This window comes from Salvelinus fontinalis, chromosome 33 (assembly GCF_029448725.1).
Source record: "Salvelinus fontinalis isolate EN_2023a chromosome 33, ASM2944872v1, whole genome shotgun sequence".
In the NCBI taxonomy this organism is placed as follows: domain Eukaryota; kingdom Metazoa; phylum Chordata; class Actinopteri; order Salmoniformes; family Salmonidae; genus Salvelinus; species Salvelinus fontinalis.
In genome coordinates this window covers 25030843-25047430 of record NC_074697.1, presented here as the reverse complement: position 1 = coordinate 25047430, position 16588 = coordinate 25030843, and the positions used below count along the sequence as shown (strand labels likewise).

The 16588-nt window shown below is 44.0% G+C and overlaps 1 protein-coding gene across 1 annotated transcript in view; it reads left to right on the top strand.

Annotated features, from left to right (window-relative positions):
* The first annotated feature begins 10177 nt into the window (after positions 1-10177).
* Positions 10178-16588, top strand: part of LOC129831873 (CXADR-like membrane protein) — a 110858-nt gene continuing 104447 nt past the window's right edge. The window contains exon 1 of the mRNA XM_055895408.1: positions 10178-10761. Within this exon, the coding sequence (XP_055751383.1) occupies positions 10701-10761 (61 nt within the window). The 5' untranslated portion in view covers positions 10178-10700. The remainder of the gene's footprint in view (positions 10762-16588) is intronic.

Below are 16588 nucleotides of genomic sequence, written 5' to 3'. Positions count from 1 at the left end.
CGTGCCTGCCGCTTGTCCTCCATTCCCCTCGACATGGTAAAAAAGTACTGTTTATGGCTCTGAACCCACAATAACTCTGTGTAAAGAGGTAAAGGAATGAGCTGTTGTGACTTGAATCCTCTTTCCCCTTTAATATAATTTATTCGGTGGCTCTGTCGTACTACATTGCCAAGTGACCAAAATAAGTATTCTCCGATCTCCCATGGCAGTAACTTCTGGCAGTAACCCAAGCCTGGATGCCTGTAGAGTGGTAGGCAGATATTATCTACACTGTAACAGAGGATGTCTCCACAGTGGGGAGGATGGAGAGAGAGAGAGACAGAGACAGAGAGCTAGAGAGAGAGAGAGAGACTGCAGAGCTGGCATGGGGCCAAGGAATCTGTCTTGTGGGCCCACAAATCAGTTTGTACCAGGTGAGTCAGAATCCAGAATCTGTCTTGAAATAAAACAGCATGAAGTAGTCACAAGGTTGGAACCCGATCAAAGATAAGAGGGAAATTGAACACACTCGACTAAGGAAATGTAATCAACTGGTTGCAATTAGATAATGTAAAGTTTGTCTAATAAATCAGGGAGTATCAAGCAGGGATTATCAACAGCTTATCCCATCCTGAGATAGTTCACTCATAGATAAATGACAAGCATTACCAGGTCAAGAGTTCCAGTCAATACAAAAGGAATGCACCAATATTTCTCATTGGGTGGCTCTAATGTGGTGTGGCATTCTTTCAGTGAGAGAGTACAGGACGTATTCGAAGTACACTACCGTTCAAAAGTTAGGGGTCACTTAAAAATGTCCTTGTTTTTGAAAGAAAAGCAAAATTGCAAAAGGGTTTTCAAATTATCAATTAGCCATTTAAAATTATAAACTTGGATTAGCTAACACAACGTGCCATTGGAACACATGAGTGATGGTTGCTGATAATGGGCTTCTGTACGTCTATGTAGATATTCCAGATATTCCATGTTCCATCCAGCTACAATAGTAATTTACAACATTAACAATGTCTTCACTGTATTTCTGATCAATTTGGTGTTATTTTAATGGACAAAAATATTTGCTTTTCTTTCAAAAACAAGGACATTTCTAAGTGACCCCAAACTTTTGAACGTTAGTATATGTTGTAAAGTATGCTTGTTACCTGTCTCCCTGTATGATGTTAAGCTGCTGTTTGTTCAGCGAGGCAGTGTGCAGCAACCGTGGCTCAAGGCACAATAATGAGCTGTGTGATATTTAGTGGGTGGCCTTCCTGACTAAAGCTTTGTGACATGTTTAATTCTATGTTGTAATTTCTTTCTTATGAAACTCGAGTTCAATGTCTAACCAAATGACATGTTTGAATATGTCATGTACCATAATGAATTGGGTAGTAAACTGTGCTGTAATGTTTTTAGTGAACGCTACAGTCACCTTGTTTTGTATGAAGTGTGCAGCATGACTGCACCTCTGCGACAAATAGCTAGGTTGTCTATTTCACATGTACTGTACAGTATGTTCAGGTAACTTTATCAATGGACAAGCCAGTTCAAGTTAATAGCTGTATTATGTATGTGCCCAGTGCATTCTATGGTTGTGCATGAAAATGTGATTTGTAATTCCATATTATCACACCTTTATGCCTCAATTGTAACACAGATGAACAAGACAGGCACCATCCCTATAGATTCAGATTTCTAGCCACTTTATCTATGTTTCAGGGTTCCTTTCGTCAATTAGATTAGTGGTAGCTAGTTCCGAAAGAACTGTCCTGCTCTTCCTGAATGAAACGTGATTGATTTATGGAAGGACCAAACTGCCATTATCCTATTTATTACTTGTATGATTGGAATACATTCATACCAAGTTGACTTATCCACCTCCAAGTCAGCAAGCAATTCCCCAGAGACAGGAGGTTACCCTCACTTATTTTGCCTGGCTAGTTTTCCCAAGAACAGACATCAAACTATCATGAATGGTAGAATATAATCTTTCATGGTATGTGCAGCCTACATGGAGAAATTCCATCAGCAAAGATCATGAACCTCATGAATAAACTGAGCTGTGGTAGAAAATCAGGATGGGCTAGATTGACAACTCAAAGGCCTTGGACTGAAGTTATTTGATTTCATCCAGCATCCAGCAGGATACCACCAGGGCATTGCTGCTAAAAGTCCTGATTTCGTCAGGGAGGAAAATCTATAGAGATTTCTATTTTTACTTTAGTGATAAATGAAACATGTACCCAGCCCAAAGGTCAGATCTAGCTGAGATGGGGGGAGGTTTGTGTCTCTGGCCAGGAACTGTAAATCGAAACGATAATAATCTGAGATACATTTTATAATCCATATGCAGTTAAAGTCGGCTGCTCTCTTTTGGAAATCTGAAACAGGACACATCGTTATACTCACATTCAACGTTACGCATAATCAGAGAATGAATATTACATGTTTATTACACAGCTAAAAAACAATAGCTATTGTTGTTTCATATAAGTGGAGATCAGAATTTAACAAAACTGTGACCACCCTACTGTAATCTATTTGAATTAGACCCACCCTAAACTGTTAGTATAATGTTGGGCCTGCTGGGCCCCCAGCATGATTTACAGACACCCATGGACAATGGTAAACAGTGCTAACACCACACGCCTTACAGCTTCAACTGGGGCCGGAAACTAGAGCCGAACAACCTTTGATATTTCTCTAAAAGCCAATGCGTCTAATTGTCCGATAGCTGCACTCCAAGAGGCAATGTCACAGTACAGAGGAATCCATGTCTCCTTTAACCTTTGATGAGAACGGAGTCTATTTTTAGAGCACTGACAATATTTTACAAGTGTAAACCGGTCTCACCGATGCATGGAGGTATAGCCTTTGTATTAGAGTGCATTAATGAACATGTGAAGGAAGGCATATGATCATCCATATCAAAAGAGAATCGCCGCATGCAGGATTTTCTAGATTAAGGTGTTACATTGCCAGTATAAAGGGTATCATCTTTGTGCTACAATTTCATGTCTTGTCATTCTTCTTTTGTAGGGGCTTGTCAAAGAAATTATCTTGCTTGGCTGGTCACTACGTCAGTTACGCCTCAGTCCATAGTTGCTTTGGAAAATAGCCGGGACTTTAGATTAGTCCGCTGCTAGAGGCAAGGAATTTTCTTTGACCAATAAATTCTCCCTCGTTGAATTATTAGTATTTTTTTAGATTTGGAAGTTTATTCGGCCCCAAAGCGTTACCAAAGTAGTGTCATATCTTTTTTAAAATTTTTTATGTAAGGAACATTAATCTTTCGGCTCTGTATGTCCCCTTTTTTATACTGTGTGAGAGGCATCGACTCTGTAATTGGAATGTGGTTTCCTTACGATTAATAACAGTACATGTCCAGTTTTCCACACTACTTCACATGGTAGTTTATGTTCCCTTTTAATGATGAAAACACCTCTTCAACCCTTCCAATAAAAATCCAGTGGTAATGCAACTCAGCAAGGGACAGATGCCAACATCATTTTTCCTGCTCTTGCAACTATTGAGTTGACTTTGGGTGATGTCTTGTGTTATCTCCCATCTCTGCCTTAATCAAGTCACAGTCTACGAGCCTTAAGAAGAATTTCCCATGAACATCAAACTGCTCTCCTCATCTCCCTCTATACCTATACATTAAAACAAGAGCATCTGGATCCTATATTGAAGTAATTCTGTGAAAAATTCAATCTCACCCACCATGACCCAAAGGACACTTTTAGCCTATAGACCTATAGACCTATAGGGGTAGGGGAGTCACATAAAATACATCAAAAGGACTTTCCACCTTTCCTAGACATTGAAAGACTTAGGCCTTGACCTTACATGTCTAGTACTAATATGAACTATTACCCCTTTCATCAAGCAGAGATTCCATGGTCCTGAAATCAAGAGCTGTTTTGTTCCTCTAATGTTAAAAGATAACATGTTTCATATTTAGCACATTGTCCAAAGGTGGATCCTACAATAAGTTTGAGTATTGTAGGCTTAGTATTGTGGTGAACAAACTAGTTGTATTTATAAGCAGCAGAGTAAGGTCCCCTCATTTAGCAGCATGATTGATGTAGACCTGTGGAGAACTGATGGGTTCCCCCCCACCTGACATATGATGCAAAGCGCCTGTTGATTTACACTGGCTCTCCTAGCAGTGGCGTGCGCCTCACATCGCATCACATCCCTCACTCCCCATTCCCCGGATAGGGAACACTTCATCAAGGGAGGACTGGTGGGATTGGAGAAGGAGAGGGGAGGTGGCATGACATGAAACACCTTACCTCCTCCATAACCCCCCCCTTCACTTGAGCCTTTCTCAAGGCATCCTTGTTTGCTTAGAAAGCTAGCCACTATTGCATTTGTTATTTGTTTCTTATTTTATTAGGATCCCCATTAGCTGTTGCAAAAGCAGCAGCTACTCTTCCTGGGGTCCACATCATCATCCATGTCCAGCATTTATGTGAATAGACCTTAAAAGACAAATGCCAAGGAAGGCAGTCAATTTGAATTTAAATCCCAAGCACATCAGCTAATTAATTTGGTTCAATAATGCATCCCAAGCTCCCAATCGGTGGCTGGGGCTCCGCAATGTCCTAATAGGTACGTAAAGATTATTTTCTATTTTCCCATTATCTGCTTTTGCAGGGGGAAGGGTATGGGAGGGGTATGCAATCTGGTACAGTTTCTCTTTGGAATAAACTTCCTCCTGTGAAAGAGGCTGGCCCTGTGGAATAGAGATGAAATAAAAACAACGACACAAAAAACAACAGTGGCTCTTTGGGGAGTGGAGAGACTGAGCCAGGCGAGAATTCATAAGCAACCCGTTTGCATCTCTTAGTGAGGAAGTGGGCTATGCTAACATAGTAACTCAGTTTGCAGAATATCACTTGATATCTTTGAATGAATGGTTCACTCTATATATACAAGACAATCTGTTCCCCAGATATGCAGCATGAGTATATGCAGTATCTCACACACTAACTTTAAGGGGGCTTTTTGAGCACACAACCATTCACACAAAGGGACAAATAGTTTTCCAATTAGGCCAAATGTATTTATTTTAGTACTTTAGAATATTGTTGATTTATGGCTATAAGATATAGCATTTTCCTGCATCTAGTCGTACTGAAAATACCAAGCAAATGTTGTGTGCAATGTAGTGGAAATTATGTCGAAAAGAGATTGATCTGTTTACTTTGAATGCACCAGGCATTGTACTACCCAGTGCAGAGGAGGCTGGTGGGAGGAGCTATAGGAAAATGGGATCATTGTAATGAGTGGAATAGAATCAATGGAAAGGAGTCAAGCGTGGTTTCCATGATATGTTTGATGTGTTTGATACTGTTCCATTTATTCCATTCCAGCCAGTACGATGAGCCCATCTTCCTAGCTCCTCCCACCAGCCTCCTCTGACACAGTAGTATATTTTACCTCTCAAAGATACAACCATGAGATTCAGCATAAACAGTGATCAAATTCAGCCTTTTTGACAATAATTTTCCGACTAACACCGTTTGATCCATTCAAGCAGCGTACAAATGCAAAACAAAACATTGGTTCCACGTTTGGCTCTTGATTGTGATTCTGTCATTGCCCTTGTCTTTAATCAGTGCATGATAAACATTTTCTGATTTCTCTCTCCCTCTCTGATTCTCTACCACGATTAAAGCTTCATGAAGAAATCAAAAAGAAGACTCAGAGTAACATCTGCTTTTGAAGTCATGGGTCTTTTAAATGCAAGGAGTGTGCACTGCTCCCCCCAAAAAATATGTGAATAGCAAATGACAGACAGAGAGCGAGAGAGAGAACGAAAGAGAGAGTGACAAACATTCACTAAGCCTAGCAGTGATTTTAGATCAATAAACATGCATCTGAACAATCCCTTTTCCTCTTGCCATGACAACGTCATGGTGAGAGAGGCAGAAACAAAGGACCTTTGGGAAGATAATACATTCATGTGATTGGATTAGAAGGTGCTGCCTGCATGTGGATATGAGCATCACTAAAGGCCTGGCTGTGTTCTACTACACAGGAGGGAATGTCACGTTCCTGACCTATTTCTGTTAGTTTGTTATATGTGTTAGTTGGTCAGGACGTGAGTTTGGGTGGGCATTCTATGTTTTCTGTTTCTATGTTGGTTTTTGGGTTGCCTGGTATGGCTCTTAATTAGAGGCAGGTGTTTGGCGTTCCTCTAATTAAGAGTCATATTTAGGTAGGCGTTGTCACAGTGTTCGTTGTGGGTGATTGTCTTCCGTGTCTGTGTTTGTACACCACGCGGGACTGTTTACGGTTTGTTCAGTTTGTGTAGCCTATGTTCCTATTCGTGTGTTTTTCTTGTTTTATGTAAGTATGTCGTCTAGGTCTGTCTACACCGTTTGTTGTTTTTGTTAGTTTAATCAAGTTCGTGTTTCGTTAATAAAATATGTCTTTTCACTACGCTGCGCCTTGGTTCCCTCAATACTCCTCCTCTTCCGAAGATGAAGAGGAGGAGGAATGCCATTACAGAATCACCCACCAAAAATCCAGAAGCGGAATTTCGAGCAATGGGAGAGTATACAGGACTTGTGGAGTTGGGAGCAAGTATTTAACGGAGAAGGACCATGGGCTAAAGTGAATCACAGTCCATGGGAACAGCTGGAGGCAGTTCGGAGAGCGGAGGAAAAGAGAGAGAGGAACCGGAGTTATGAGGGGAGGGTCTTGCACGGAAGCCCAAAAAGCCCGTGAGTAACACCCAAAAATTTCTTGGGGGGGGGGGCTAAGAGGTAGTGGGCCTAGGGCAGGTAGGAGACCTGCGCCAACTTCCCAGGCTTACCGTGGAGAGCGGGAGTACGGGCAGGCGCCGTGTTACGCAGTAGAGCGCACGGTGTCTCCTGTAGGAGTGCATAGCCCAGTGCGGGTTATTCCACCTCCCCGCACTGGTAGGGCTAGATTGGGTATTGAGCCAGGTGTCATGAGGCCGGCTCAACGTGTCTGGTCTCCAGTGCGTCTCCTCGGCCGGTATACATGGCACCTGCCTTACGCATGGTTTTCCCGGTTCGCCTACCGGTATTTCCGGCGCCACCTCCCCGCCCCAGCCTAGTACCTACAGTGCCTACACTACGCACTAGGCTACCAGTGCGTCTCCTGAGCCCTGTACCTCCTCCACGCACTCTCCCTGTAGTGCGTGTATCCAGTTCGGTGCCTCCAGTTCCGGCACCACGCACTAAGCCTCCTGTGCGTCTCCAGAGCCCTGTACACACTGTATCTTCTCCCCCTACTAATCCTGATGTGCTATCCCTCTGTCTTGATTTATCTCTCTGTCCCGGTGCTGTCCCTGTCATTGATGTTACTAAGAGGATTTTGTGGGGGTAAATTGAGGGTGGACATTTTTAGGGGGAGAGGGAGGCTAGGATTGATTATGGTGGGGTGGGGACCTCGCCCGGAGCCTGAGCCACCACCGTGGTCAGATGCCCACCCAGACCCTCCCCTAGACTTTGTGCTGGTGCGCCCGGAGTTCGCACCTTATGGGGGGGGTTATGTCACGTTCCTGACCTATTTCTGTTAGTTTGTTATATGTGTTAGTTGGTCAGGACGTGAGTTTGGGTGGGCATTCTATGTTTTCTGTTTCTATGTTGGTTTTTGGGTTGCCTGGTATGGCTCTTAATTAGAGGCAGGTGTTTGGCGTTCCTCTAATTAAGAGTCATATTTAGGTAGGCGTTGTCACAGTGTTCGTTGTGGGTGATTGTCTTCCGTGTCTGTGTTTGTACACCACGCGGGACTGTTTACGGTTTGTTCGGTTTGTGTAGCCTATGTTCCTATTCGTGCGTTTTTCTTGTTTTATGTAAGTACGTCGTCTAGGTCTGTCTACACCGTTTGTTGTTTTTGTTAGTTTAATCAAGTTCGTGTTTCGTTAATAAAATATGTCTTTTCACTACGCTGCGCCTTGGTTCCCTCAATACTCCTCCTCTTCCGAAGATGAAGAGGAGGAATGCCGTTACAGGGAATGCGCTTTACTGACCTATAAACAAACATCCAATGTGGATCAATAGGCTGAGTGGTCTATGCTGCCTCGAGATGCTGACCCTAAATATCCCGGGGTCACCCTCTCCCTCATTAAATTATAAAAGATCTGTGAGCCGTGAAAGACTAACTGTGAAGGATCCCAGCGGTGCCTAAAAACAGAGCCCAACAAAATAGATTTTTCAGTCCATATTGTTATTCAAGAATCCTTTAAAGTCTGTCTGCGGTCTCTGAAGTCAGGACTCAAAGACAGGCTCAACTTCCCGCAGAGCTCATGTACATCTGTGGTGTGTTACCTCGTCAAGAAAATGCTTACACTTCCGTGTGAGGTCACGACCACGGAAATACGGTGTAAGAGTAACCAGGAACACTCGCCAGGTCCGTTCCTAACGTCCGAGCCATAGCGCATTGCTTGTTATATTTGAATTGTAAATTCACTTGGCAACTAAAACAGGAGCCATGTTGTTTCTGAAGCTTTCAAAAAAATTATGGACCTTGCACATAGGCGGAATACATTTTCATGTGGTGAAAGAAGAGTCCCACCATTATCATTTTTAAAGGGGGTCTGTTCCCACAAATGGAATCATTATGCCAACAGTGATGCCTCATACAATACTGGCTCTGAGGGAATGAACGCCAGGACAGAATGTGGCACATTGTTATGCTAGTTCACCAATCAGTGCTGACAAGGACCTGTTTCCACACTAGTGACTTTTCAGGGCCTGTGGTATAAATATCAGCCATCTGCATTAAGGTGCTATATCATGCACCAAGGCCAAGCCACCAAGTTCACTTCCATGGCAGGGTCTGCTTCCCATTTATGATGGGTGACCTGCTGCATGATAATTAGTATCTACCTCACAATATTGAACCTAACTGCATTACATTTTAGTCTTTTAGCTTTTCAGGAGCAATTATGGTTAACTGCCTTGCTTAAGGGCACATTAACAGATGTTTCACCTAGTTGGCTCGAGGATTCGAACCAGCAACCTTTCCGTTACTGGCCCAACACTAACCACTTGGCTACCTGCCGCCCCTACAGTAGCTGTGGCAAACTTATCCTTTGGGTATAATTCAGTACAGGTACCTATGTATTTGCAATCAGTTCAGTGGTGATCGCACGATCAACTGCTCAGAGATTGTGCCATGTTATCACATTTGCTCATTGCACCCCCAATGCTATTGCTTTGCTCCTCTCCTGGAATTGTGCTGACAGTGCCAAGCCTGTCTATGGTTATGCCTTGGATTGCAGCATCAAGGGTAATCTTCCATCCATCATAGTTTGACAATCTGTGTTGGAAGAGCAAAGTTTCATGTTATGCTCTTACTCTTCGACAATGAATTGAGTAGTCACAATGAGACAATTATATAAATGACATGTTCGCCATAAGATTGATCGACGAAAATCTTATTTTCAATGACTGCCTAGGAACAGTGGGTTAACTGCCTTGTTCAGGGGCAGAACAACAGATTTGTACCATGTCAGCTTGGGGATTTCAACTCACATCCTTTCGGTTACTAGTCCAACACTCTAATCACTAGGCCACGCTGACACCCCAAAAACAGAAAAATGTATCAGTTTGTATAAAATTTGAAGGAGCACTCTGACAAAACTGCACTTTCTATATCACATGGGTAGAGTGAGACAAATAGAAGCACTTCCATATCTCCTGGCACATTAGCTTGATGTAGATGGAGGGGAAGGAGGGGGCATTGTTTCAAGCTATCTAGTTATTGGGATGGAAAGGAATGGGGTGCTCAAAGAGCCACTTCAGAGAGCAGCAGCAGTGAAGGGGAGGGCTGGCCTGGTGGCCACTGGAGACCCCAGCCCTGTGTATTATTTCAGTAGATTGTTCAGAGACAGAAGAGGAGATTAATCTGTCTCATTGCCTGATAGGAAATGTTGCTCCTCTCTCTGTTTATTTACCTCACTGTTGCACAGTCATACATTCTACAGCCAGGGAACCCATGAATGGAAACATAAATCCTGACTGTGTGTGCACTATAACTCCAGGATAATGGACACTTATTTCAATCTTTCCCATGTGTTACATTTCCACTGTGCTGTCTCCCAAACTATCCCATTATTTTTTCCAGATCCAGCATGCACTCTGGTAAAAATCATGCAAGAACATAAAATAAAAAACATTTTCATCCAGACATCTGTAGGGGGGAACATTGTTACCCTTTTGATGCACTGCTAAGGAAGTGGGCCTCAAGTAACCTACCCCACAGTCAGACCAGCCCAAGATGCCTTTGTGGTCAGATGAGGCAATGTGAGCGTTTCAGGCTCTAGAAGTCTCCATCCAGCATGCAGCAACATCCACCTATCGGAATTCTTCCCCTCACTTTCTAGTGCAGCGGACAGCGGTATAGGAAGGAGAGGAGAACGCTCAGAGCCACGGAGACAGAGGGAACCTGAGACACGCACGCGTCCCGAACGACACAGAAAGGAAGGGAACTTTGATTTGACGCGTGGCCGATAATGGTGAAATTGACGATACGAAAGAGCTGCATTCCTTAGTGAAGGGAAAAATTGACATTTCGAGTGTTCCAATATATGATGTCCTTGGATCCTTGCTCATTGTAGATTATATTTAATTGCTCTCTCCTATTTCTGAAATCTTTCTTTATTGTGATTGTACACTTCGTTCACCCGCATGACATGTAAGGCAGTCTGAGCGCATTGTTTCCAGCTTCGTCGCATGGGATTTCCAGTCGTGTCGGGTGCGGTGATGTCTGCAACATTTCGCTCTTTGTTTCTGGGTAAGTGAATTCCCATTCATATGAAAATATGTAGTTATTAATAGGAGATGATCAATGACATGGTAAAGGATGTAATTGGGGTTATGATTTATATCGAGCCGTTATGTAGGCTATTGTTCACAAAAATGTACCATAGCTGACAGCGCTCCATCGTGCGTAATTTTATCCAGAATTATATCGAAATTAGCCTACAAATAATGTAACATAAGCTGTTCATAATATTTATCTCAAGTTCTTTATGAATAGCCTAGATCAGTTTGACAAATTAGCCATGTTAAAATGTAAAATAAATAGTGAGATGAGACTTCATTGTGATAAGTAATTCAATGAAAAATGTGTGTTAAGAAGAAAAAAGTTAACTTCGGAAAAAAAGCCCCTACAATGTGAATTGAAAGCAGATGTTTTTGTGTTATGATCACTGTACAAAGGCTGCACTTCAGGCATCCATCCACTTGACTGGTGCTGGAGAAAGACTGTAGTCTGAGTGTATTGTATTGTCCATTGTCTGTTAACGACAGATTTAACACAACTGCTTCTTAACAGAAAGCACAAAGACAGGGCACGCCACCTATAATCCGAATCACAAACTAATGTGTTGTGACACGATTGGCAAAAATAGATATTTCTAATAGATCATGGCAGGTGTTGAGAGTGCCTCGCTGGTGCCCTGAGAGCAGTGGCAGTTCTAGACCATTTCAACTGGGGGGGCCAAGCTGGGGCCAGTTGTACTGTTAGAGGGGCCAGTTACATGAGATGTTATTGTTGTCATATCGTTTCCTTCACTGCATTGCAGGCATTATCAGGCAAAAGACCATGTTCATAATCATCATCGTTGCCACTGTCTAATAACGGATGTAAAAAAAGAACGATAGCAAAAATTAGTAATGTAAAAATAATTTCATACTCCACATTTATTGGGGGCCTCAAGGGGGTCCAACATTGTAGTGTCCCCCCCCCCCCCCCCCCCCCTCCGCGAGATGAGGAAGCTAGATATCGTGTGCCGGCGTGTGCCGGGGTCAGAGCTGGTGAGAGTTGTGCAAAGCAAACATGGAATATGCCTACTCTTGTCTCCTTTGGTTCAATTCCAACAATTCTGTCCGTTGTTGTGATGGTGCATTCCATTATTATATTTTTTTTTTCTGATGACAGTTTATTGGCTGTAGCCTTTTGTGTGTAGCCTAATGTGTTTATCAAACTTAGACCTTTAATGTAGTATATATTTTCTTTGCAATAGCACATTAAAAACATTACCTCTGCCAATATATACTGAACATAAATCTAAATGCAACATGTAAAGTGTTGGTCCCATGTTTCATGAGCTGAAATAAAAGATCCCAGAAATTGTCCATATGCACAAAATATTATTTCTCTCAAATTGTGTGCACACATTTGTTTGCATGAAGCTGATAAAACAGCGTGACAAACACAGACACAGGAGACAACCACCCACAACAATCAATGTGAAACCACCTACCTTAATATGGCTCTCAATCAGAGGAAATGAAAACCACCTGCCTCTAATTGAGAACCATATCAGGTCACCCTTTACCAACATAGAAACACATAACATAGACTGCCCACCAAAACTCACGCCCTGACCGACTAACACATACAAAATAACAGAAAACCGGTCAGGAACGTGACATAACCCCCCCCCCCCTCAAGGTGCGTACTCCGAACGCACCACCAAAAGTCTAGGGGAGGGTCTATGTGGGCGTCTGACCACGGTGGTGGCTCAGGCTCTGGGCGAGGTCCCCACCCCACCATATTCAATCCCAGCTTACGTCTCCCCCTTTGAATGACCACCCTCATATTACACCCACTTAATTTAAAGGGTAACCTTAAGATAAGGGGCAGCACCGGGATAAGGTAGCTCAGGACAGAGAGATCGCTCAGGACAGAGAGGTAGGTCAGGATAGAGAGGTAGCTCAGGATAGAGGGGCAACTCCGGACTGAAGGGCAGTTCTGGATAAATAGCAGCTCTGGGCTGAGGGGCAGATCCTGTCTGGTTGGCGGCTTTGGCAGATCCTGTCTGGTTGGCGGCTCTGGCAGATCCTGTCTGGTTGGCGGCTCTGGCAGATCCTGACTGACGAATGGCTCTAGCGGCTCCTGCCTGACTAACGGCTCTGACGGCTCGGGACAGACGGGCGGCTCTAATGGCTCGGGACAGACGGATGGCTCAGACGGCACTGGGCAGACGGATGGCTCAGATGGCGCTGGGGAGACGGATGGCTCAGATGGCGCTGGGGAGACGGATGGCTCAGATGGCACTGGGCAGACGGATGGCTCAGATGGCATTGTGCAGACGGATGGCTCTGGCCGGATGAGGCGCACTGTAGGCCTGGTGCGTGGTGCCGGAACTGGAGGCAACGGGCTAAGGACACGCACCTTCAGGCTAGTGCGGGGAGCAGGGACAGGGCACACTGTACTCTCAAAACGTACTATGGACCTGGTGCGTGGTACCGGCACTGGTGGCACCGGGCTGAGGGCACGCACATCGGGACGAGTACGGGGAGAAGGAACAGTGTGTACAGGGCTCTGGAGACGCACAGGTGGCTTAGTGCGTGGTGCCGGAACTGGAGGCACTGGGCTGGAGCGGGGAGGTGGTGCCGGAACTACCAGACCGTGCAGGCGTACTGGCTCCCTTGAGCATTGAGCCTGCCCTTACCTGGCTGAATGCTCCCCGTCGCCCGACCAGTGCGGGGAGGTGGAATAACCCGCACCGGGCTATGTAGGCGAACCGGGGACACCATGCGTAAGGCTGGTGCCATGTATGCCGGCCCGAGGAGACGTGCTGGTAGCCAGATATGTAGGGCCGGCTTCATGACATCCGGCTCAATACTCAATCTAGCCCTACCATTGCGGGGAGGTGGAATAACCCGCACCGGGCTATGAACACGTACAGGAGACACCGTGCGCTCTACTGCGTAATACGGTGTCTGCCCGTACTCCCGCTCTCCACGGTTAGTCTGGGAAGTGGGCGCAGGTCTCCTACCTGCCCTTGGCCCACTACCTCTTAGCCCCCCCCCAATACATTTTTGGGGTTTCTTCGCGGGCTTCCAGCCACGTCTCCTTGCTGCCTCCTCATACCACCGCTCCTGGGCTCTCGCTGCTTCCATCTCCTCACGAGCGCGGCGATATTCCCCAATATGAGCCCAGTGTCCTTTTCCCTCCAATACTTCCTCCCAAGTCCACGAGTCCTGATTATTTGGCTGCTGCTCGAACTCATACTGCTTGGTCCTGGTTCGGTGGGTGGTTCTGTACCGGATTTCCTCATCCGAAGAGGAGGAGCAGGGATTCGACCAAAATGCAGCGTTGTCATAGGACATAATGAATTTATTGAACAAGACAAAAACGAACTATACTTGAATAACTAACAAAATAACAAACGACGTAGACAGACCTGGACATGCGAACTTACATACAACGAAGAACTCACGAACAGGAAAATGACTACACAAAAGAACGAACGTACAAACAAACCGAGACAGTCCCGTGTGGCGCGACAAACACAGACACAGGAGACAACAACCCAATCAATGTGAAAACACCTACCTTAATATGGCTCTCAATCAGAGGAAATGAAAACCACCTGCCTCTAATTGAGAACCATATCAGGTCACCCTTTACCAACATAGAAACACATAACATAGACTGGCCACCCAAACTCACGCCCTGACCGACTAACACATACAAAATAACAGAAAACCGGTCAGGAACGTGACACTTCCATAATTCTTGCAGTAACATCACGTCAGAATTTCACTGTGAAGTTTCTATAAATCCAGCAAATACCATAGCTAGAGCTTTACATGTTCTCTATTGTCAAAGTAGCTACACCTGAATGAGGTCAGTAGCATGCCCTGCAATGATAGGTCTATGAGTGAGGCAGACAAGTGATGTGGGTTGCCATTGTGTTCATTTTCCTTAGCCAATAGGCTGGGGATAAATGGGTTGATAGTCTAGACAGGCAATCATAGCTCTAGTGAACTGTATTATCAGCTATTCATTTTGTTAGCTGGTGGTGATGATGATGATGGTGATGATGTTTATGTGATGATGGTGATGATGGTGGTGGTGATGATGGTGAATATTGGTGATGATAATGGTGGTGATGATGGTGATGTTTTGGTGGTGGTGTTGATGATGATGTTGAGTATGATGGAATTTGTATTATTTTTTTGTGTTTGGCAGATTAGTGTAGTGCTGATGTGTAGGTTGGAATACATGTAGTGGTGACATACCCCTCTGTGCAGTCTTTCATAATGGCAAACCAGGTTGAAGGACATTTCCCTTATAGTTATGAACAGTATTTATTTAAGACCAACCCAGAGGCTGCGCTGAGAGAGAAGAGCTTATTTTATTATGGAATGATCAATACTAATTAATAGAGCTAATTTCCTTTTAATTTTTCTTTGGACTTGGAAGTCCAGAGACATCCTTAACTTAATATCTGTGGGAGATGTAATATCCAGTGTTCACATTATAGATAATGTTAATTAAACACCACAGAATTCCTTAACTGGCTTTATCAAGGCTTACATCACAAAATGAATGGTGCAGTAGAAGGTCAAATTATATGGTAAAGCCTGTAAAACAGCTGGAAGTAGAACCAGAGTAACCAAACCAGAGTAGTGGAGCTTAATGATGGATTGCCTGCCTGTCCTTCCCTCAGCAATATATGGTTTTGAATGGAACATGTTAAATGACTGTCCAGGAAGTAATAACAGATTGTAATTCACTTGACAGAAATGTAATGGGAAAAAGTGAGTAGCCCTTCCGTTGGAGTTATCCATTTCCAACCAGCAAACACCCTCATTTCAAATGGAGCTTTGACCGCTAGGATATTTAACATTCTTGCATCTATGCTGCTCTATGATAATGGCAGAGGGAATTTGAGTTGCATCCTCAAGTTGCATAATCATCACTCATCTGATCCGTTATGCATGGAGATATATGCTAAGAGTGACTAGGTTGAAAACGGGTTTCTGTTCCCATTCTATATTTAGCATCTCTCCAGGGACAAAGGATCTCTCAAATGTGGAGATGACAGGAGCCTCCGGAGCCAGAGGTTTTGAAGTGACATCTCGATGTGTTTGGCCCTGAATCACAATTCCACACATACTAGCCCCCCTATCTCACACTCATACAAACACACAGCCATTTAAAAAACAAATCTGGTGACCATAGAAAGCATTAAGTCTGTAGGTCTAGTTATTGCATATCTAGTCCACATTAATAGACTAGGGGCTGTATTCAATCTGTATCACAAAAGTACAGCGTTACAGCGTGATTGAAATTGAAAGCAATGTTCCCGCATTAGCGGAGACTGCATTCACGTAAACACTCCAAATATTTCAAGCTCTAGATTGCAGAGATACACACAGGATGGAATAACCTTTTAGAAGATGTGAGCACACGTAATGAGCACCCTAATAAGACGATGTTCGAGCACAAAGGTCTAACTGTCACTACTAGAACTATACACCCATATCAACAAACACTAATTTGCTTTTCTAGCAGTTTTTCCTGATGTGTTATGTCTTACTTGATTCCTATGGCCTTTAGATGGCTAATACACTTTTCCTGTTTTTCTTCTGAAAGAACCTTGTTTCATTGATTGAAGTGCTTTTAGGAATGTTTTTCTGTGCAGAGCAAGCCTAGGGCCCGATTCAATCAGATCCGCTTTGGCCAACATCAGCATAGCAGTTGTTTTGGCAGTGTCAGAGGTGGAACTGCGTTAGAGCTGTCTATAATCCCACAATTCCCATGCGGCCGCGTTAGAAGTTCATGCAGCCGCTTTGCAAGTTCAAACACTCGAATTAGA